The sequence below is a fragment of the Streptopelia decaocto genome (assembly GCF_964273445.1).
Source record: "Streptopelia decaocto genome assembly, chromosome: 6".
In the NCBI taxonomy this organism is placed as follows: Eukaryota; Metazoa; Chordata; class Aves; order Columbiformes; family Columbidae; genus Streptopelia; species Streptopelia decaocto.
This window is the reverse complement of record NC_138660.1, coordinates 37652258-37676570: the sequence shown is the minus strand read 5'-3', so window position 1 is coordinate 37676570 and position 24313 is coordinate 37652258. Positions and strand designations below refer to the sequence as shown.

General features: G+C 42.1%; 1 protein-coding gene across 3 annotated transcripts in view; it reads left to right on the top strand.

Annotated features, from left to right (window-relative positions):
- Window positions 1-24313, top strand: part of UNC80 (unc-80 homolog, NALCN channel complex subunit) — a gene marked incomplete at its 5' end in the record, with an annotated part of 130324 nt that overhangs the window by 25932 nt on the left and 80079 nt on the right. Inside the window, 12 exons of one of the 3 annotated variants that reach the window (XM_082055065.1) lie at window positions 394-534; window positions 3691-3959; window positions 4590-4961; window positions 5758-5889; window positions 7775-7922; window positions 9653-9801; window positions 11577-11743; window positions 12450-12551; window positions 13865-14079; window positions 14614-14720; window positions 15186-15285; window positions 20545-20717. In XM_082055065.1, coding sequence (XP_081911191.1) covers window positions 394-534; window positions 3691-3959; window positions 4590-4961; window positions 5758-5889; window positions 7775-7922; window positions 9653-9801; window positions 11577-11743; window positions 12450-12551; window positions 13865-14079; window positions 14614-14720; window positions 15186-15285; window positions 20545-20717 — 2075 coding nt within the window. Of the gene's footprint in view, window positions 1-393; window positions 535-3690; window positions 3960-4589; window positions 4962-5757; window positions 5905-7774; window positions 7923-9652; window positions 9802-11576; window positions 11744-12449; window positions 12552-13864; window positions 14080-14613; window positions 14721-15185; window positions 15286-20544; window positions 20718-24313 lie in introns of all 3 variants that reach the window. The other 2 variants (XM_082055063.1, XM_082055064.1) reach the window with 2 other exon arrangements.

Genomic DNA, 24313 nt, shown 5'->3' with positions numbered 1-24313 from the left:
CCTTTGCTTTAGCGCTCCCCATCCTAACATACCTATTTCTTTTGGACAAGGGAAGAAGAAACCAGATTACTATAACTTGCCCCAAAGAGTGGAGTCTTTCAGTGCTGACTACTCTTATTTTCCTGAAGCTGCTGGAGGGTGGCAACGTGGGTGTCAGCTAAATCAGTATGTGCTGAGGAGAACAGCCTTGCAGCTGTTTGTACGTTCGGTGTTTATGCCAATGAAATGCCACGAGATATCCCACTATAATGTTTGGTTCTGCTTCACAAGGCCCTGGAAGGTCTCGAATTTACTGACTCCAATCCTTCAATTTCTAACCTCAGTTACTGTATCTTGCCTCCAGGCAACTTTCAGATGAGTAAACTAAATATCCATTTCTTGTCTTCACCCTAGGTAAGTTTACCAGACGGGGGAGCTCCGACACAGCAACGGAGATGGAGAGCCTGAGCGCTAGACATTCGCACTCTCATCACACGCTGGTCTCTGATCTGCCGGACCACTCAAACAGCCATGGAGAAAACACAGTCAAAGAAGGTAAATTTAACACATCGGGAAAGAAGCGTTTCATTGAAATATCAACTCCAAGAAGCTGAGGAGGTGTCACTGTTTCTGTGTGTGAGTAGGTGACTACTTTTTCCTTTTTTTTTTTTTTCCCCACATCTCTTGAGGGTTTTTTTGTTCTGTGTACAAGGATGTTTCAAACCTTTCATGTTTATGTGATGCAGTTTTTCAAAAAAATTGACAGCCATCAGCAGGGAGAAGGCAGGGTTTGGTATTTTTTTGCCTTACCACAACACAACACAGAAGTTATGAGCAGAAACTTGGTATTCCTGACTTCAGTGGTCTCATGGGAAACCTTGTAGTATTTAACACCCCTTTGGAGTCCCCAGCTTGTGGGTTGTGCTCAGAATGACATTTTTTTCTTAATTCTCCTGGTTCCAAATAGAAGCCTGGCTTTTAAATTTACTTGAAACCTCGCTGAGGCCCATCTGTCTTGGAGCCCTCTGCAGAAACAGCAATGTCAGTGTGACCATGATGGGAGAGCCTCTGGTGGGATCAAGTCTGCTCCAGAAGGGAGAGTCTTTCTATTGGCAGGGCAACACCACCTTTGTCAAATGCTGTTAGCCGAGCAGAGGAAAGCTCTCCTTTGTCAACCAGGCTGTCTGCACCAGACCACTTTGCTGGCACTGTTCCTACTTCCTCAACACAAAGAATTGGTTTTCTCCCTCATGTGTAGTGCTGCTGGCAAAACCTGGTCATAGAGATTGGACCTGACTTGTGGCAAGTGCCACCTTAAGCCTTGATGAGGAAACAGGATATCTCACACCCCATGGAGCAGGGCACAGTCTGTCTTTGCAGAAGCTGTCAGGCAGCATACTGAGGAGGCTACAGATGTACTCAGATGATGCGTGCTGTAGCCATGGAGCTCTCAAAAATCCATGCTCTTTTAGCACAGCAAATCTGAATACTCTGAGGGAGGATGGATTTGCGTCAGCTCTAATCCAACGTGGGCACATCTCCTTCCATTCCTGCTCTGTGTCTCCTGGGCAAAGCTCTTCTCCTGGATCAGTTTTGTGGAGTTTCTTTCTGACCTGTATTTGTTCTATAGGACAGTAATCCCACTCACCACACCAGCTTCCTAGCCAAATATTTTCTAAAAGGTAGCCATATGCAATGCTTATTTTTCTAGTTTCACCCCAGGTACAATTATGCAGCAACTATATGAATACTAGGACAAGTCATACTATTTCTAGTGGTAGTCTATCACTTTGAATGAACCATTCTGTAGTTAGAGAATAAGTACAAATATTACATGTTTTTTGTTTCAAGTGACCAATTATATCCAAGGATACTGGTCATTCATGATTTCCTATCTGTTGTCTACTTTTCCTTGCCAGATGACATTTGCTAATAAATTCATTTATTCTGGCTGAGACACTGAGAAACAGAGATGAAAATTTAGTTATGTTCTAGGTAGCCTCTCGAGGAGGCACGAGCATGTGGGCACATGCTGCAGCCATGCATGGATGTCAACAAAGAGTCCTTGGTCCTCCTTCCCTGCCTCTGTGAGTTCCATCCAGCAGTCAGCCCTATCAGTGGTAATGAAATAAAGATAGAACACACAAGAAGTTACTTTATGTAGGATTTTGACATGAATTTTTGTTACCCATTTCAAAACAAACTAAGCAAAGCCTTAGTGGAACAAAAAAGAGGTACCCTTGGATAATCGTCAAACTTGGTAGCTCAGGAAGAAAATTTCCTAATTCCATCTTTATTGTTATTTTCACCATGCAAATTTCTGTGCATGCCATTAAAAAGTCGCACTTGCCAGCAAGTAATGCTGTGATTACAGGCAGCTAATTCCTGCCCTGATCACTGAGCAAATTGTAGCCTTGTTCAAGGTACTGCTATAGGGCTTGGAACATTTATCCTAATAAGCAGTGCTAGTTCGGTGCTGGCAGGGTTGTACAGCCTGTGAGGAAATGTAGTTACCATTCTGGCAAATTGTTATTTTGTAATATAACCAGTCCATCGCTGAGTCAGTGCTTGAAGATTCATATTAGATGTATGTAATTTTATTTGTTAGAACACATTAAATGTCCTTATGTAGAGGTACTTTGTTATTCCATAGTCCTGTTACTTTACTGTCTGGCAGAAGATGTTCCAAATCAACACTATGGGACACATAAGGTCTTCCTACACTGCAGGGTAAGCCACTGAGTGTAGGAAATTACTAATGTCATGGCCTGGAGTTCAGCATGAGTTATAAAACCATGGTGAATCCTAGATAAAAATTGGCCTCTGTAGCCAAAATGCTGTCAATACCTGAGCTAACCAATTAAAAGTTAAGCTTGGCTATGTTGGGAGATCCCTTCTCTCAGCACTGTGACCTTAGACACCACGTGGTCTTTCTCATCAGAGAGCTTTGCGCTTTGGAGATGGTTTAGACTGCCACAGGTACTGTTAGGAACACACTGCTTTTTTTTTGCTTTTTTTTTTTTTTCTCAGCTGGTGTGATGAAATATTTCAAAATGGTGTGATGAGAAGAATTAGCCATTGGAACAGTCTCCCCAGGGAAGGGGTGGATTCCCCAATACTGGACACTTTCAAGATTCAGCTGGACAGGGTCCTGGGCCATTTTGCCTAGGCTGTGCTTTTGCCAAGAAAGGTTGGACCAGATGGTCCTTGTGGTTCCTTCCAACCTGCTATTCCATGATTCTATGATGTAGAAAGCTGTTCCAAATTGGTGCTGCTGTTACTCTACCTTCACTTCTGCTGCAGAGTGCTTCCTCTTTCAGTTGCAGGAGCAGTGTTGTTTTTCAGACCAGGCACTGGACCAATACAGGAAGCAAAGCTAGCCAAACTCTAATCCCTCTTTTGGATTAGATTTAGGCTGGCTGTGCTCCCTGATCTACTTAACTGCCCAGTTGACTGAGATCAACTTAAGCTGCCATGGAACTGTACTGCTAGAGCAAGCTAGGAGTTGTTCTAATTTACAGTGACTTAAACGAAGAAATGAATCCATGCTTTCATCCCTGTATCCATGATAGGAATCAGGAACCTGTCTTGTCTTTCAGCATTACATGTTGCATAAGAACTACTCACTCCTTGTAAACAAGGACAGCCTCAGTTTGCCATTTCATTAATCTAGAAATGGAAATTTACAGGTACCCATTTTCCTCCCTGCAGTGCGGTCCCAGATCTCCACCATCACAGTGGCCACCTTCAACACTACCCTGGCCTCATTCAATGTGGGCTATGCTGATTTCTTCAGTGAGCACATGAGGAAGCTTTGCAACCAGGTGCCTATCCCTGAGATGCCCCACGAGCCGCTTGCATGTGCCAACCTTCCACGGAGCCTGACAGACTCCTGCATCAATTACAGTTGCTTGGAGGATACGGATCACATTGATGGAACCAACAACTTTGTCCACAAGAACGGCATGCTGGATCTCTCGGTAATTGGCAAGGAATGAGGAAAGCCAGGTCCCTCTTCTGTCAATATAGCTGTACCATTGAGATCAGGGTTTTGATGGGCTTTTCCTCCACCTCTTTATATGACTTCTCTCAGCAGTACATAAAGGTCAGTCAGATACATTTGTGCATATCATAAAATTCTCCTCTGAGATACTGCAACTCCTATTACTCCTTGCAAGGAGCGCATGTGAATGTGGAATGCACACATCAGATCTTAAGTGATATGATTTAATGGCTGTGTTCCTGGGGCATGCACCAAGTTCCCTATAAAACAGTATAAAACTGAATAGCACCTTTCTTCTACTGGCACCTTAAAACTCACCTTTTCTGCATTAATGACCTGAGAGCTCCTGGTGCACTGAAACAGTGTTCTCAGGCTCACAGATGTCATCTCATGGTTTCTTTTTCTGCCTGACTGTGCCTAGCCTGTGGTTTCCTGTCTTACACCTAGATTTTAGGCTCTTGGGGTTGAGGATTATGTGTACTTCATTCTGAGTTTGTACTGTGCCTGCTATAGTAAGTCTCTGGTCTGTCACTAGAATTTCCAGGCACTAAATAGTACTAAGAGAGAAAATAAGTCTGACTTTAAATATGATGTTTGAATCTCCCAGGTGGTCCTGAAGGCTGTTTACTTGGTCCTGAACCATGATATCAGTTCCCGGATTTGCGATGTGGCACTGAACATTGTGGAGTGCTTACTTCAGCTTGGTGTGGTGCCCTGTGTAGAGAAGGTTCGGAGGAAAAGTGAAAACAAGGAAAATGAGGCCCCTGAAAAGAGACCAAGTGAAGGATCCTTCCAGCTCAAAGGGGCAGCTTCTGCTGGTTCAGCTTGTGGATTTGGGCCTCCCCCAGTCAGTGGGGCTGGAGATGGAGGAGAAGAAGGAGGAGGTGGAAGTGGTGGAGGAGGTGGAGGTGGAAGTGATGGAGGTGGTGGAGGAGGAGGAGGAGGGCCATATGAGAAGAATGACAAAAAACAGGAAAAGGTTTGTCTTGCCTCTCTTTAGACAATTTCTGAATGTGTTGTAAGATCTGTTAAGGCTGAGTGTACATGTTTATGCTACTGCCCTTCTGCTTTTCCTCCTTTTTTTTTTTTCACCACAATCACAAATTAATTTGTTTTGCTATGGTGCTCACTTGTGGTTCCACCAAAGAAACACAATTGGGAATTCAAGCACTGTAACTACAGCAGCTGCCAAAAGCAGAGTTTGTGAGCCTTGCATGGACATTTTCAGTATCTTGGTAAAATGCTTGAAACCCTCAATCACAATGATTTTTTTTTTTCAGGTTTGTTATTCACAGCTTATAAGGAAAAAGAGAATCCAATGTGTCAGCAGTTTCTTTTCTTTGATGACAAGAAATCATAAATTCTTCAGGATTGCTATGAGAATTGGCCAAGAGGTGGTGTTGCTGACCTCCAAAGTTGCAATTCATAGTAGCATAATACCTAAGACATTTTGAAAAGATGCTTTTTTTTTTCTGCTCAAGCAAGCCAGCTCTCTGTTTTTGAGACAATTTTTGAAGAAAATGCTGAGTTATATTCATAGCAGCATGTAGGGGACTTTGCATTTACAGCATGGCTTTTTTTGGGATGCTGAAAGGGAAAGGGTTACTCCATCCCTAAACTTGAAGAATAGTTGGAGTAAGCATTTAAAGAACAACAACTCAGTACTGGAGTTTTTGAGAGGAGAAATTGGTAGCAATTTGTTAAAAGTAAAATGCTATTCAAATGCCAGTGGTTGTGCCAGAGTTTCACACTGTCTTTTCCTCTGTGACTCCTAGGATGAAGGCCCATCTGTCAGCACCCATAGACTGGCACTCACAATGCTGATCAAAATTGTGAAGTCCTTAGGTTGTGCCTATGGTTGTGGAGAAGGACACCGAGGGCTCTCTGGAGATCGCCTGAGACTCCAGGTATTCCGGGAGAATGTAAGAGAACTAAAGCTCATTAAAGCGCCCTCCTTGTACCTTTGACATCAGCTGCTGAGATTGCTGTCTACCCCCTCTGTAGCTTTCTCTGTATTGGCAGTAAATATGTTGCTATTTGCCCAAGCTCACAGATTGTGTTGCAGCTCAGCCATAGCAAATTTTCAGCTGTTGTGTTACCTTCCAGCCCCTGGGGCTTGCTAAGATCACAACTGAGTCTCACAGCACTTCTGAGCACCCCAATGGAAAGGAGCAAATCCTATGTGTGAGCTGGTTTAAATAATTTTTCACTTGACAGTACCCCAGCAGAGTACACTGTTTACAAGAGGTGCAGCTATTGTGTATTGCATGTCTGAATCCAGAAGTCTAAGGTATAGTTATGTCCACCTTTCCTAATGGTGATTATGACTGGTTGCTGCTGGGCTGCTCCATCAGCTCTTGATAGCTGGAGTGCAGTGTGCTTGCAGGCATGTTGGTATGCTGCAAGGAAGTAGAAGGCTCATGCCTTATTGAAGGGCAGGGTGGATGGTCACTGTTGATTCCTTACATTTTTGGTTCTGCCCAAGTTGAAGCAGTGGAAAGTACCAGGATGTAGCCCAGACATCTGACCTCATCCAGAAGAGTTTGACTCCCTGCTATTAGTCCAATGCCCTGTGATAAACGGGAGCCTTTCAAAGGCTTTCTCCAGCATGTGCCTCCTCCTTGCCTTCTGTGCTTGCAGCCGGAAGCATATCTAATGACTGCAGTGAGAATTTACACTGTGCCTATCCAAGGTGTGGATGGTAGCCAGGTGCCTCTCCATGACTTTGGTTAGCCTGAACCATGCCAACAGACATGTAATTTGGTTCTGGGCTCTAAGCTAGATGGCTCAGAGACAAATTGGCTGGCTCTGTATCATGCAGCATTCTCTTAGCTAGATTCTGGAGTACTAAGGGGATTGCAGTGGTAAGAGAGTTGCAGTGGTAACAGTAGAAAGGTTTTGCACAGAGCACTGGTTGAACATAAACCACATTAATCAAAATGTCAGTTTGGCTTTTATGTTTGTTGGAGCTGAGCCAGCAAAACATTTAGGCCTATGCATTAAGCATAATTGACTAGATCTCTTCGAGCCAAGGTTCTTATCAGACTCATTGAATTGAGGTCTGTATGGGAAGAGATTTTCCTACACGTCTGCTGCATTTTCTGTGCGTTTGTCTGGCCAAACTGCTTTGCATGCACCATTTGTGTTGACTGCATGGACAATTATGTCTGAGTTTACTAGAAAGTTAAGTACACTGCGGTAGGTAGCAGGAGACTTCATGTTTCCCATAGAGCTGATACTTCAGATTCTCTTAACTCCAGCCTGCATGTGGCCCCCACAGGATGGATACTTTTGTAATAAGAAGTTGACAATTAATAGCTTCTAAATAAAAAGCTGATGTTTTGCATGATATGCATTGGTCACTGGGTACAAGTGCATCAAATGGGGTGGGTCTGAGCCAGAGGGTGAAAATCAGATGCCTGAGGCTAAGAACTTCTTTCACCAAGGCAATAAGCCTTGACTGAAGCGGTACATTCCTACTTCATTCATATTCAGTGAGATTTTACCTTGGAGAGGAGGAGAGGCCTTTAGACATGGCTGACAGTGACTTCACCACCACCTCCAAACAGTAGCACCCATACAGGGGCACTATCTCCTTGCACTGAATTTCTTGTTGGCTTCAGAGGCGAACCTGTCTTCTGTTAGAGGACTCGGACCTTCTGGCTCCTAGGGGAGGTTACTTTAGAGAGCACAGGAGAGCACTGGCTAAACAAGAGCAAAAAATAACCTGCTCTGTTAGCAAAACTTGAACATGTGTGCCGATGTGATGTACTTCGATGGATATCGTTGCAGGCTCAGAACTGCCTCACAAAGCTGTACAAACTGGATAAAATGCAGTTCCGACAGACCATGAGAGATTATGTGAACAGGGATTCTCTCAATAATGTGGTGGATTTCCTGCATGCTTTACTGGGATTCTGCATGGAGCCAATCACTGACAGTAAGTAGAGCTGGCAGCAGAAACTCTCACTTGAATATTCCTAAACTGTACCATCAGAAAGAAGTCAGTCTTTTTTATTTTTCTTTAAAAAATTAAAAAAATTGTGAATTGCTATCCTTAAAATATACAGACTGTATCGTCAGCCAGTGCTGGTCAGGGAGGTTGGATCTCTTCTGATCTGACCACCCAGTGCACCTGAAACTGAAAGTCTGTCTTTTGATTCATTCTACCTGTTGCTCATGGCTGTTCAAAGAAAATATTTTCACTCGACTATGCCTCAGGCAGGAAGTTTTCTGCTTCATGACATGACCAGGCGCCAGCTGGAATGGCCTGTTTAATCCGGGGTTTATCCTGAATGGAGATACAATTGAGCATTAAAACCCCTGTGGTGCCTCAGGTGAGGCAGTAAATAGCAAGAACAGATTGAATAAACAAAACCACAAACACACATATGTGCATGCCTGCAGTTACCAGCGTGTGTGTGTGTCTATGTATATATGTTTTTTTAAGTTAGAAAAATCTTTTCAAGTGCTATTAGAATGACCAAACATTTATGCTTGGTCACTGCATGCAACAACAGTTAACAAGGATTATTCACAGAGTAGGAATAGCTGCTCTGAAGCACTTACGGAGTCTGACTAGTCTATTAGCCTACCTCTCATGTCAGGCATTTCAGAGAAAGAATCAAAACATGATATAGCAGGCTTTTGCAAAGAAGATGCCCATAGGAAGTTTCCCCAAGTGTTCATCAATTATTGACTGACTCATGCTTTGAAGCACAGCAGGTCATGCAGCTTTTGAAAGTCTTTTCTTTTGTTCAGCCTGGAGAAGAGAAGGCTGAGAGGGGATCTTATTTATGCTTATAAATATCTCAAGGGTGGGTGTCAAGAGGATGGGACCAGACTCTTTTCAGTGGTGCCCAATGACAGGATGAGGGGCAATGGGCACACACTGAAGCACAGGAGGTTCCATCTAAACATGACAAGAAACTTCTTTCCTTTGAGGGTGCCAGAGCCCTGGAACAGGCTGCCCAGAGAGGCTGGAGACATTCTCCGTTGTCCAGGAGACTACGTCTCCTTCTCTGGAGACATTCAAAACCTACCTGGACACATTCCTATGCAATCTGCTCTGGATGAACCTGCAGGTGGGTTGGACTAGATGATCTCCAGAGGTCCCTTCCAACCCCAACCATTCTGTGATACCTAATGAAACTGGGATGTTTCTTGTTATTAATATAACTGTGTTAATTCTTTTTTTGACTCTTTCTGAGAGCTCGGTCTCCTTGTGCACCTTGCAAGAACGTCATTCCTGTAGTTCAGAAGATATTTTTTTCATGACTGTTTTCACTTTTCATCTTAATCAAACATCTCTTGTCCTTTAGAACAGTAAATAGAAAAACTGGAGGTATTGTTCAAATTTTATGCCTTATTCTGTACATCTCTAAATGAGAGAGAGGAATAAAAGGAAGCCAGAGTGGTCCTGATCTTTTCAATCCTTTTTCATAACCCAGCTGTTTCTGGCAAGATTTCATCCTTCTCATTTGTTTTACCCTTCCCTTTTGTTTTGTTTTGGTTTTTTTTTTTTAGGTGGGATTGCTCAGTTACTGAGCATAGGATATTAGATGGGGACTTGCCTGTGTCTCGTGTAACTGAATTCCTTTACATGTGTCTTAACTTAAGGAACTTAAGCTACTCCTAACAATGGGGCTTGCTTGTGCTTGAATTTCACAGACAAAGCTGGATTTGGTAATAATTTCACCACAGTGGACAACAAGTCTACAGCCCAGAGTGTAGAAGGTATTATTGTGAGTGCCATGTTCAAGTCACTGATCACTCGCTGCGCTTCCACTACTCATGAGCTGCACAGCCCAGAAAACCTGGTAAGCACTTGATTTCATGTTAACAAAGTTACTTTTTCACTTGGGTGTCACCAGTGAGGCTTTACAGTGAAGAATTAATTCAGTTTAGGAAAATCTCACAGGCATAGAAAACTATGCCATCATAGTTGAAGCATGGTATAAATGTGATGCCTTCCTGTCAGTCCTGCCTTGGAACCTGGAGACTTTGCTAGGATAAAAGTTGTGCGCTCTTAACTGCATTCTCCTCGCTGTTCAAGCAGCTTCTGTGGTGTCTTTTCTTTGTTTGTTTTGTTGTTTGTTTCTTTTTCAAATGGATTGATAGTGTAGTCTGGAGCAAGGAATTAATGAACAAGACCACAGACAGGATAAATCAACTTTCAGCAAAGTTAAAGCCAGGTAACTTGTTTAAGGATGTGACCTACTCATGGCAGAGTATGTGAGTAACTGAATAGTAACTGGTAGGTCTCCCCAAGGTTTAGACAAACATTGGATTTACCAAACACCTGAAAGAAAGCAAGGTGCTGCTGGTTGCTGCTTATGTGCTATCTACTCAGTCAGTAGAATGGATGACATGAGCTCTCTTCTTCCAAATTGGTGCAGAATCTATCAGTTTATCTCAAAACATGTATTTTATTACTAGAAATCAGGATTTTTTCATGGAAGCAAGCAAGAAGCACTCTTATGGTTCATCCTTACAGCTGAGCTATGGAGGTACTGATGTCCAACTATAGTGAGGGGAGGAGAGGAAGAAGGAAAACATAGTAACATCTTAAACCAGCAGAGTATTCTGCCTATGTCCAAGTCCTCCTGTTCTTATGGATATTTGTCCTTTGGAATGTTTCTCAGTGGAGATTACGTGGTGGGATGCAGATAAACATGTGCCATTGTTGGGCCTAGATTAGGATCACCAAGTGTAAATTTTCCTTATAAATTTTATGTCTTTCTGTGAACCCTATTTTAGCTAATGTGTAAGGTGAAACTTAAAAGCATAGCACCATTAAGTGTGTCTATATGGAGAACATAGTACACGGAGTATATATGAGGATTTCCTGTTGTTTTCTCACTCTTTAAAGTCAACCTTGTGTTCAATATGTTATGAAAAACAGATCCAATTATTTGTTTGGGATTTTTTTGTTGGAGCTGGCTGTGTAGTTCCTAGCTGGGAATTTTCAGAATAATCCAAGATCTTTCATGAAAGTTCACATATCAAAAATCAGGTCCTGTAAAACTGTTTCCTCCACCTCTTTGCCCTCAGATGTAGGGTTGATCTGTTACACCACAGATGTGTATGAATGTTTAGAACTAAAAAGAGCCTTGAGAGTAGGAGTAGGTTGGGGAATGAGTGAGTCATTCCCCTCTCTTCCCAAAATAATTAAGAAAAATCCCAAGACACCCACTGTTTTGAAATAAAACATGCAATTTTTTGCACTTCCCTCTCTCCCCACTTAGCTTTTTCATGCATTGTTAGCTTATGGGCTAGACTAATGGGATAAAACAGGCTTTAAGTTATCTTTTCAGCTCCCTCATCTTGCAGCTGTTTTGGCCTCTGCTACCTCTACATCTGCTATAGCCCATTGCAGAGCATTTTCCATAACAACGATGGTCCTGGTTGTCTGCTTTTTCCAAGTGCTTTTGATCCCAGCCAGAAAACACAAACCCTGTACACGGAGAGTATATCAGATAACAGCTGGAGGAAGCAATGGCCTGCTGAAGTACTGTAGAAACTGTTGATTCTCACTGCTGCTTTGCAAACTTCAGACTGAATTATTTCATTTTCATTATGTCTCACTACTCAGGGCTTGTACTGTGATATCCGACAGCTGGTCCAGTTTATCAAGGAGGCTCATGGGAATGTCTTTCGGAGAGTGGCACTCAGTGCTCTCTTAGACAGTGCTGAAAAGTTAATACCAGGAAAAAAGACAGAGGAAACTGAGCAAGAGCCGAAACCTTCTGGGAGCAAAAGGTGGGTGTGTAGGAGAGAGAAGGCATATGACTGAATTGCATGTGGCTGTACGGCTACATGCACTGAACACAAATGTAGGAAGTCCAAGGCCTTGTGTGTTTTATCTTGACAGCATACGTCAGTTCCTGATGTACAGAATTGTACTGTGGCAGCAGTCTGTTTTAAAATTTAATGAACTGAGACAGTAATAGATTTTCAGCAAAAAGTGTTAACCCTTTCATACAATAGGCTTAAGAGAACAGTGCAATAGCAACACTGGGGGAAGGGGAGGTTAAGAGAAGTAAGAAGCATAGTGTCATTCCCAAAATACTGTGTGGACATAGCTTCTAACGTGCACCACATCTTTGGTGTTGTTTATCTGACAGGTAAGCTGTGGTATGCAAAACAAGTCCCAGAAGAAATCTAATCCTGACATGCCTCTTTATCAAAAAGAAAGTTTCTCTGGTGCTTTGAGGCTTGTCATATTAAAATGTTGGGAAGAAGGATTAAGGAAGTTGCAAAACTTTTAAAAACCTTGGCTTTGCTTCTAAGAGCTGATGCCTTTTTCATGAATTATATATAAAGAGGTAGTAAGTTGCTAAAGAGAGGGGACGTCTAAAGCTGCTTTGTTGCTCAGCAGTGCTGGTTTCCATGTCATGTAGCTATGCAATGCCCAGGAGCTGGGCCATCCATTCACTTTAGCTCATGTTTCATATTGTCGGCATAGATCCGAGGTGGGAAGCGTCATCATTGACAAAGGCCAGGCATCAGCTGCCCCTGATGAATGCCGTAGTTACATCTCAAGCCGCCCAATGCAAACTCCAGAACAGTAAGTAAATAATGAATTGTTTCATGTCTTATTGCCAGCAGCTTCCTTCTGGGTTTAGTACAAACAGGTAGGACAGCAAGAACTTATCTTTTTGGGTGGTGCAACAAATGCATTGATTGTCTGCTCAGCAACTGCTGATAACATCCAAGTAATGTCTATTTTCAGTGCTGCCAATTGGACCCACCCTGTTTTTGATGAGGAGCCACTGCAGATTTTCAAATGACAATGCAGTAGATTTGTCAGTTTCACATACTACCATAGCTATGAATAGAGCTTTAATTCCTCAGAGGTGTCATCACAGCTCTTCTCCATGCTTTGTCCTTCTGGGGGATGGTTGTATTAATTTGCACCTTCCAAGTCATTGCTAAGGGTCATTAATCTTTTCCTGCCTCCCAAGAGCCAGTCCATTCCTGACCTGTAGTCTCCAAATATTGTTGCATTTCCCTTATCAGCACAGATGCTCTATCAGTTTTTGTAATGGGCAAATCAACCTGCTGTTAGGCATTGCACGTCTGAAGTCTCTATTGTCCGAAGAATTCTGCCATTTAATATTGAAGTAAATTTAATCAATACTCTTAAGAATTTTAGAAAATTTTATAAATTACCACTAGTCCCTAAGTAACTTTGGACAAGTCATTTAACTTCTCTGTGCCTCTGAATACACATCTGTCTTGTTAAAATGCTTTGATATGCACTGTACAAAGACATGGCTTGCACAAGGGCCAAGAGCTCTGTATTATGTATTCTCCTCCACTAACTGAGCCTGCAAAGACTCTCTGCTGCTGAGACTGCAAGGGTAGCACAAAACCCTTCACTGCTCTGCAGAACTGCAGCAAGCTGTTCTGCTCTGAACCCTGCCACAGCCATAGGAGTTCTCAGGAGTATAGCAAAATACAATGTCCCTATTCCAATATGTTAATGAGAACTGTGGCTCCAGCAGGTTCACAGCTAGCTATTGTGATGTCCAAAAAATCTCCAGGGCACATGCTTGTAGAAGGCACCCATGTGGTCTTATCAATACGGGTCATTTTGACCTAAAGAAGATGATTTGTATAGGAACTAAAAATGGGAATGATCTCTTCAGCAGACAAGCTCCTCAGGTTAGAAAAGATGGACATTTTGTGCCTTGAACAATATTGAACATGTTGTTAAACTTGATTGTGTCCCACTGAAAAAAGGATGTTTGGAATTCAAAATGAAACAACCTCAGAGAATAGAGAGGTTAGGAGGGGCTACGGGAGGGAGGCCTCATTTCTCTGAGCATCCAAACTTCACTGAAATGCAGTTCACACTCTGCATCCCTTTTCTTCTAGTGATGAGCAAATCCAAGGGGCTGTTCTGGGACGCAAGGACTTCTGGCGGAAGATGTTCAAGTCACAGAGTGCAGCAAGTGATACCAGTAGTCAGTCTGAGCAGGACACATCCGAGTGCACCACTGCTCACTCTGGGACCACTACAGACAGGCGCTCCCGCTCCCGTTCCCGACGAATCTCCCTTCGAAAGAAGCTCAAACTCCCCATAGGTAAATGTATGTCTCTTCCTATTCTATACATGTATTGCATGTGCAGAGAAACACTGATAGCTATGTCTGTCTTAAGAAGCATTGTAACACAGTTCCTTATTACCCAAGTATATTGTATATTCTCCCATGGGAAGCTGGGAAGTGCTGCTCTCTCCATTTTGCAGATGGGGAACTGAGACAAAGTGAAATGTAAGAAATTTGCCAAACGTAACAGAGGATATCTGTGGCAAAATAGAATACTGAATCTGTGTCTCCAAAGGAGTAGGCTAGTACCTTAATCTCACAGGCGTTGCTCCTCTCTGTAGAAGAGAAATATTCCAAATAGCATTTGACAGATGAAGAAAATATCCTTTACAAGTCCCAAGACCCAGCCTTGCACGGTAGTTAATGCATGTAGCACAAAAAGGTTTTTTTCCCCTTTCCTCCCATTTTCCCATACCCTGGCGTGGACTCTTTGGAGAAATATGCTGCTATTTCTAATAAATAGATTCTCCTTGGAAGCATTTTCAGAATTGTCCTGAGTGGCTTATTCTGCAACAGGGAACTGGCTAAAGCGCTCCTCCCTCTCTGGCCTGGCTGATGGAGTTGAAGATCTCCTAGATATCAGCTCTGTTGACCGTCTGTCTTTCATCAGGCAGAGTTCCAAGGTAAACATGTCAGGTGGGATTACAAAGAACTTGGAAGGACAGGATCTGGCTGGTTTTAGCTCAATATGGACATTGCAGCCAATGAGCTCAGTTTCAGAAGTAGGAATTTGCTACTGGACTTTTGCAGCTCACAGTGAAGACGAGGTTAAACCTACAGAGTGCTTGTCAGTCTGTCTGGGCTCACTGAAACAGGAACGCGGGCTCTGTCAACACACTTAAGGTTTAATTGTTGGTCACACTTCTTACTTCTTTGCACCTTTACAGCCTCTTGCAAAATACTGGTCCTTTAAGCAGAAAGCTTAAAAGATGAAGTATTTCAGCGTGCGTAAATCTGTGCAGACCCACTTGTGTTGCTATGATGATCCACTGTGTTACAGCCCTTCTGTAGATACTATATGTCTAAGTAAGGAAGACCAAGAGATAGTGGTACGGCACAGCCTGACCCGTCCCTCTGTCTTTGCCCAGGTGAAGTTTACCAGTGCAGTGAAGCTGTCAGAAGGAGGGGGGCCAGGAGGTGGCCTGGACAATGGGCGAGATGAAGAGGAGAATTTCTTCAAGCGTCTTGGTAAATGGCGCACCTGCCGAAGACACCCATCCAAGCTTCATCACACAGAAGAAAAAGATGGTTAGAAATCAGGGTTCTCGTCTCTTTTTTTCTTTTTATCTTTTTTTTTTTTTTTTGGTTGTTGTTTTAATCTCTTTCTTTCTGTATTTTACCCTTTTCCCTTTTTTTCCTGCTTTCTCCATAGTTTTTGTATCCATTCTAGCCTTCTACAACTTTTTAGTCTTTGTAACTGTTTCTTTCCCTTCTTTCTTTTGTTTTGATTTAGGAAAAAACTCCAGTAAAGTTGATTTTTTTAAAAAATCAAGACTATCCAAATAAATTGTGCAAATACAACATTTTGGCTTTTAAAATCAAATTTAATTTGATCAACACACTTGAAAAATTAATGCTTACTTCAAAGCACTTATTCAGTTCAAAATTAGGTGTGTAGATCTTTCATTGCCTAATATAACAATGGGTGTTCCATCACTGTTTGTTTTTGGTTTTTTTTCCTATTTTGTGACCATTTGATAGTTTTAGCAAAGATCAGCACTGATGAAATGGAAAACCCTGCACAAACCTTGTTATAATTATCTCTTTTCTTCTGTGTTTGCATGTCTAGTGTCTGCATATCATTTGTTAGGGATGCTGTCCCTTTTCCTTAGCCCACAACATAATAATAGCAACACTACTTTTCCTTTTCACGGAAGTATATTTAATTGCAATGCATTTTCAAAATCAACAATGTTTGAAAAGTGCCTTTATGAATAGTACAAGGTCATGATATATTCTGTTTAAAAATGTCACACAGTCATTCATGTGCTCATGTCCTCAGCTCAGAGCTCATACTTGTTGTCAGGGAGACAAGCTTATATCTTGAAGTTCTGTTACTGTTTTTTCAAGAAAACCCAACCTGACTCCCAAAAACACAGAAAAAGGATTAGTTTTTCACCATGATTTTTGTAGCTTTACAGTATGTTACATTCTCTGCCATTGATTTTTATTTTCTGACGTTACAGTTTGACACTGCATTGTATGTATTTCACATCATCTGTCCTAGACCTGCAGTGTAATGCATGTAAGGCATTGTTCAGGCAAGTGATCCTAGCAAAGTATAAGCATATCTCACGAGTGTAAGCTGGTCATTATTCTACCACTGCAGAAACACTGATGGTTGTGTTCAGCTAGCTCTTAGGTGAAAAGTATTGTTGCTTTAGAAGGAGAATGCATCAGCCCAGCAGCTTGCTGTAGCTTGGTAGCTGAAGGTGAATAACCCCATGATGGAAAGAGCTGCATTGTTTTCTTCATCCATTATTTTGTGCTGAAGTAGGTGTGAAATACTTCCACCATGTTTCCACCCAACAACTGAGGGGCAGTGAGATTTCTATAGACTGCCACAGCTGTTTCTGTAGTGTTCACAGAGGTTCTCCTTCCCCTCTACTCTGCCCTGGTGAGACCACACCTGGAATATTGTGTCCAGTTCTGGGCCCCTCAGCTCAAGAAGGACAGGGAACTGCTGGAGAGAGTCCAGCACAGGGCAACAAAGATGATTAAGGGAGTGGAGCATCTCCCATGTGAGGAAAGGCTGAGGGAGCTGGGGCTCTTTAGCTTGGAGAAGACGAGGCTGAGGGGTGATCTCATTAATGTTTACAGATATATAAAGGGTGAGTGTCACGAGTCTGGAGCCAGGCTCTTCTCGGTCACAACCAATGATAGGACAAGGGGTAATGGGTACAAACTGGAACACGAAAGGTTCCACTTGAATTTGAGAAGAAACTTCTTCTCACTGAGGGTGACAGACACTGGAACAGGCTGCCCAGAGGGGTTGTGGAGTCTCCTACTCTGGAGACATTCAAGACCTGCCTGGACACATTCCTGTGTAACCTCATCTGGGTGTTCCTGCTCCGGCAGGGGGATTGGACTAGATGATCTTTTGAGGTCCCTTCTAATCCCAAACATTCTGTGATTCTGTGATATCCATCTTATTTGCTTGCAAGAAATAATTTTTTCTTCATCTTGCTGATGCTGATTTTATGCCACTGTGAGTTTGCTTCTGCCTAGCGTGCCCATATTGTTGACTTAATGGCACAGATTTAGCCTTGGGCCTGTATCAAAAGCTTTGTTCAGTACCTGTGGCGCGTCTTACAAAACTTGGACAAGACACTAGTATCGTCTTTTTGAACTTTGGAAGTGTTTTATGTATTTCAACCTTCTGTGAGTAACGCCAGAATTTATGTAATTAACAAAGATAACTTGAAGTCTTATACATGCCTGTGAGAGAAGAGATGTACATGACACATGCTTGGTTTTGACGTAAGCGTGCATTAGAAATACCATAATAAAAGTGACACCATGGGTTAAAGGCAGAGACCCTTGCGTGTTAGTGTGAGAAACAAGCAAATTGTCCAGTGAAGTTGATGGGGAGGTTTGGGCCATTGCCTGATCGCTAAATTAAGCAAAGGCAGCGTATTTAAAGTTTATAAGGCGAAGTGTGGTGATTGAGGAAGTTATATGCCATATCCACAAGGATCTCTGGTATGCAATGAAATCCACATAGTGTTAGCAAAAATATTAGAGAAGTTGTACATGCCTGTGTGTGTACATACTTGTTTGTGTGTAGTGAAATTGATGTGAGGCCTTTTTTAGGGTGCAATGGTTTATAACAGAGTAGAACAGCAACATTACAGAGCGCCTCTGTATCTTCCATTAAGATCAGCAGGTTTTATGTGTTTATGGAAAAGAGAATAAAAGGCGGATGGACAAACTTACATCCCTCAAGGTCGGACCCTAAAGCATTGGTTTGGAACCTATTTCTGCCTTCTCATTCTTGTCATTCATGATGCTATGCCATTACTTTGCTCTTGCTTTTTTGCATGTCCTGTTTCCTCTTGTGTTTTTGGGTTTTTTTAACACAGTAGACAAAATTTAAAAGAAAACAGAGAGAGGAGAAATGCATTAAGGTAAAAAAATAATAAAATGGAGAATAATTTGTTACGTCGCTTATGAATTGTAATCTTCATTGTGATACATCATCTAGACCACTGGAAATTCTGTGTTGGGTATGTACGTAAGCATGCGTGCATGTGTGTGTGTGTATCTGTATCTGTGTGTATGTATACATATATATACACATAAATATATGCATATTAATGCATAACAAAATGTTTATTTAAGTGATCTTTTTAACTGTATTAAGAAAAAGGATATATATGGAAGTGAGTTACAGTATGTTTACATGAGACCCTTAACGTTCCTTTGGGCACTTACTGAAGACATTGTGAGTGACCACACAAGTTGCAGGCTGTTGAAGGCATACAGCGCAGGTGAACCACAACACGTTTGTTCCCAGGGGTGATCTGGCATTCGCAGAGGAAGCAACTGTGGGGGTGGGAGCTTGGGCATCCAGTGACCTCCTGTGTTCAGAAGCAGTCTCTGCTCACTGGGTGAGATTTTCTGCTGGGCTGGGTCACATTAGTTAAGCCAGTGAGGGCTCCCCTGCTTACAGCAAGGCTGTTCCAGTATACCTGTAGTGGAGGACAGTCATCAGCTGCCTCTGAAGGATCCTCTTGCAAAGCTTCAACAAAGTGCACGGTTGGGATGCCAAAGAGCTGTAGCAACAGACTGTGGGTAGTATCACTGAGCCCAGACAGACAAAGCTTCTGCTAGATCTTTACAGTGGAGGTTAGGGAGGTGCCTTAGGCATGCCTTTCTGTATCAGAAAGTCCAGTTTCTGTTCTTTATCTCATACAGACACAGCCTGAACAGGGCACTGCATACGAAACATTTATTTGTACTCAAATGAGTTAGTGTTACAACAGCCATAGCAGAAAGGCTCAGATAGCATGCTACAGGCTATAGGGAAACAGGAGGAATTGGAAGAAAAGAGTATTTGTGCTTGCTCATTTATGTAAGTGCTCTACCTGTTCTTTCTACTTTGTTTGTTTGTTTGTGCCATTTTGATGAAATATTTCCCAACATAGGAACAGTTTGTTTACTGGAAAAATATGTACGGCTTCACTGGGGAAAGAAAAGCCACATGTGTCATAAAGAAGTCTCTTGAAATTTTATATACCTCTGTCTTCAGGGGAAAAGTGAAAATCTATGTTGTCATTTTCTGTTGTGACTATTGTTTGTGCTTTCCAAGTAATTCTGGGGAGTGCAATCTCAAAGCGACTTTGAGTTTGCAGCCATTCTTCTTTCCTGAGGAAGAAGAAATAATGAAGTCCTGTAGAGCTGACATTTTACCTCTTGTCTTTCAAATCCGTGTTTAAAGCCAATTTTGAATTCTCCACATGGTGTTCTCTACTTCTGTGCTCTATCCTTCAGTATGCTGTAAACATTGGTACTTTCACATGTAAACAGACAAAAAGCCTAGAAGCTGATTATTCTTGTATTGACTAGCTACCTTGGCCTTGAAATTACTTTCCTGATTTCTCATCTGTATCCTTGTGCTACTCTTTCAACTCTGGGTATCAACTGCATAATTATCTTCTGCTTTCAGAAGAGTGTTCATTACAATTGGCAATGGGACTAGTTGATTTATCACGTGAACCCTATACATGGTGTTTAAAATCGTGCTTGAGAGAAGCCTTGGAGTGAGGTGCTAGTTTCATTTTCAAAAGGAGCTCTTATTAGAGTGCTTTCCTTCCCAAAGAGTGTAAGACACTTCAAGGGAGAGAGGCTGGAATGATAATAATATGTAGTTGAGTCCAGCCTCACTTTGGGTGTTCTGGAAATTGCAGAAGATGTATGCCTAAAAAGAGGACCATACTTGGTTTCCACATAGAATTTTTCCAATATTTCCTACTGATTTTTTCTGTCCTAGTAAATGATGTATTACTAAATTGATACATGAGGAATAAGGTTTATGCATGCTTCACTTTAAAGTGAGCTTAGAGGCAAGAGAGAAGTAAGAGATTATTCAGGAAAAACAGACAGTAGGCATCATGTTCTGTGTTAAAGAGGTGGGGAGGAAGGGCCACGTTCTGGTTCACCTATGCTGGGGTATGTCCTGGGCTTCCACACTGAGTATAGTGCAATAGTTTTGGGCAGATGTCAGTATGACCAAGAGAAGAATCTGCTTTGCTGTATGCCTGTTTCAAGGAAGTCACTAATAATTTTAAAATGCCTCTCTTCAGGATAGCTTATCAAGGTGAGGAAGGGATTTAGACCAAGACAGTACTCATTGGGGTTTCTGTGCCACTTTTTTTATTGGTGAGAGATTGTGTTCCCTTCTCCCTACCCCTCCCTGCATCCCCTCTGTGCTCTTTACCTCTATAGGTTGCCATAGCTTTGATGATCACTTGACTTCCAACCAAGAAGGAGGAAAATCCAAGAACGTTGTGAACCTGGGAGCAATCCGTCAAGGCATGAAGCGCTTTCAGTTTCTCCTGAACTGCTGTGAACCAGGCACTATCCCTGATGCCTCCATTTTGGCAGCTGCCCTAGATCTTGTAAGTGATTCATTGGTGTATTTTTACCTGCTGAGTGAGAGCATGTGCATACGTGGTGGTCCATTGTTGTTCACTAATTCTGTTCATGCACACACAGAAAGAAGGTAAAGCATCACAGCAATGCCAACTGGCAGTGCTGTTATTAGGTGGAGTTTTAGCATCTGTGACTGGACGAGTATGCATACAAAACTGATCTTTTTTTTAATTATTATTATTACATGGCTCCCCATAACTAGATTATTGCCAGCACAAAGCTTTTGTTGTCAAGACTTCAAATTTTGCTCACAGCCTTTCTGCTTCTTCTCCTAGTGTCAATAATAACCTAAAGAATAAGAACTGAAGATTTGATAAGTACCTGGAGAGGCATAGTAATTCCACTTAGGAGTTCTGGCAGAGTTATAAATACATTAGGCAACACTGAACTATCAGTCACCAGAGCCTCTCAGTGGAAAAAACTTCAAAGGTCAGAGTGTTCATGCTTTTAAATGCACATACTGCTAATTTGCAGATCCGGATCACAATTCATTCCCTCCTTCCTGACACTGAGTGTCTCTTCTGTGTCTTCTGTCTTCTTTTCCTTGCAGCTGCTGGAAAAGTCCCTTCCATTTCTAAAGCAGTGACCTTCAGCCTGTGGTTCATGGGCCAGTGAGGCTCTGTGAGATGCTTGTGTTACAAGCACAAGAGTGTGACACAAACAGCTATGAAAAGCTAGCCAATTATGAGAAACTTCTCTGCACAGTGCTTTTCTACTTCCATAAGTGTTTGGATGTCTGCAAACTGAAAAAGATTGAAAGCCACTGCTCTCAGAGCATCTACATCCCCTCTATCCCTTTGTCTTCCTACTCCCCACCTCTTGCCTCTTTGACTGTCATGGCATTTGTGCTCATATTTAGTTTCTTTGCTCGCTGCTGGAGATGCCAGAGTCATGGACTCTCCCATTCTGCTAGTGCTGTGCCCTGAGCTGTGCTGCTTTGTCTGCTCCATAGTTCCAGGGATGATGCTCTCTGTGCACCATGCCTTTATGTGTTCTTCTTAACTTTGCACCCTTAGGCTGCAGATTCAGGGAAGTCTGCACTGGCCCAAAGTTGCTGTTGCTATCAGTTCACATCTATCTCTACTGTTTGGACTGGTCCCAATCCACCTTCCAGTAGACAGGTGTTTTCTTCACTGGTTCCCACTTCATGCTGGAGATCGTTGGCCCTCTGGCCGGAAGCTACAGAAGCAGTGGCTGATAGGAAAGCCTGTCTCATGCTCTCACAGTCAGAAGTGGTTCCTACCAGTCTGGATTGCAGTGAGCTCAGAAGGTGGCTTGGGGACATAGTCACTCCTGCCAGGTGTGCTGCACAAGGACAACTTCATTCTTCAGAGTTACCAGGCTGCACCCCATTGCAAGTTCTAAACTAACGTAGAATGTAAGGTGCACAGGCAGGGAGGAGCTCACTGCTGTCAAGTATGTCACTAAAATCCTTCTGGGGATGCACTACTCTGTGTGCTAATAAATCAGATGATAAAACAGAGGTCTGGCAATTATGTCCCTGTTGCCTGCAAATGCCTTACTTATTTTTTAAATTTGCCCCATGCTTAAGCCACAGACCAACTTACTCTGTGCCCATGTATGAAGTCAACTGAAAATGACTGGTCAGAGCGAACTATTTTAAGATGTCTGTTCTGACTTCCAGAGCTGGCTTTTACAAAATAGTTTGTTTCCTTTCTGCTGAATGATGCAGAAGGCTTTGGTATCAGAATTTCTAGAAGGTCTGCTAAAGATGAAAGAAGCCTTGTTCTAATTACAGACTTGGAAGACTTCTTACAAGTACCTGCTCAGCTGACATTTTGTCTACAAAGTATTGAAGATATATGGAAGCTAAGAAGTCACGTGTACTGCAGATTTCAAAAGATGACAATTTGTCATCTTGCTATATTGCTTAACAGCAATGTGTGCCGTTATGGAAAATTCCCACATTTTATGTCAAAAGAACACACCCAACAGAAAACATTCTGGCAGGCTTTTGAAGTAAAGTTTGAATCAAGTTTGATGCAAATTAAAAGATTCTTAAGTCATTTTAGCCAGCCTGCTTTCTATGGCAACCATTAAAAAATGGAAAGCAAACAGCTCCAGTTTCAATTCTGTCATAAAATTTTTCAGCATGCTTTTTCATGCAGATTTTCAAAATCCCGTTGAATTTGAAGATCTTTGATCAGCCCGGATGGCCACAGTGATTTAAAGAAATTAGAACAGTGAAACAAAGGCTGTATCCTTATGGAGCTAACGAGTTACTTAAATTGAGTGCTGCCTTAGGTTTAGAAACTATGTAGTTAACATATTTTCCCAGAAACAGCAGCCATCCTTGACTGAATTTTGTAAAACTGCGATCAGTTTGTGGCGTTGCAAACTTTCAATGACAATTGTTAATATGTTGCAGGCAGTTTCATCTTTATATCACCAACTTAAATCCAGACTTAGCAATAATAAAATGGATTTTCTTTAGCTTTTTAAGAAACTTTGGAGGTTGAAAGGCAAGTAATATGATATTTCAGTCTGTGGTCAAGTTTCTGCAGAGTATTCCCATAAACCGCTGTCTAATATTGTGTAAAGATTTTACCTGAAGTGTCCTAATTAAATTATTGTAAACTACTCAGGTGGGGAAGTACAAGCTTTCCTTTGACCAGTACTTGTATTTATTTACTGTGAAAGTAGATCATTGCTATTTTTTTAAGAGACCAGTGGAAATTAATTTTTGGTTCAAGTGCGTTCTCTGGAAGGGAACAAGAAAATTACCACTGGACCCAAATGCTCTGCAGTCATAAAACTCTGCAGAATCAGCTGTATTTGAACACTAATGTGATGCTGTAAAATTCCAAATCCATTCTGTATTTGCTCCCTCCCACCCATTTCATTGCTTTTGCTGTTATTAGTACAAATCAGAGTATCTGTTGAAAAACTCCAGTGGGTGTACTTGAAATTTTGTTAGGAAAATGGTAGATTCTTATTCATGTCAATTTATACAGTACAAGAACAATTTTCAAATGGCAAAGCAATATAGTACATCTAATGTTAGAAGTGGACGTGTGAACAGTTTCACAGGCATGGGCAGGCTTGTGAGAGTATTGCTGCTATGTTAAGTTTTGACAGTGACCATGGTAACTTGTGTTCTTTTCAGCTATGCATCGCCTGCCTGATTCATTTCCCTCCATTTGTGATGTGTTTCTCTGTGGTGTGAATCCATCCCTGTCCATTCTGTCACATCTTCATCTTTCTCTTGCTGCTGCTTCTTCAGGTTTCTCTGAGCCTCAGGTAAGCAACCACAGGGAGCATGGGCCCCATGATGTTCAGCAAGTCCTCCTTCATGCAGGAGGTCTTTTCAGTGATTTTTCAATTTGGAACTCCTGCCTCTGGACACACCCCTCCTCCCCTTCACCCCCCATCCTACATATCCTAGTTTACCTATAGTTTAGTGCCTCCATAATGTTTACAACAAAAATATTCACAAAATTTCTATATACTAAGAAATTGTGATTTTGCCAGTGGTGAAAAAAACAATAGGAGACTAAGCCTGGGGCTTCATCTTTTTGTGTATGTCTCCAGGTCTGGTTAA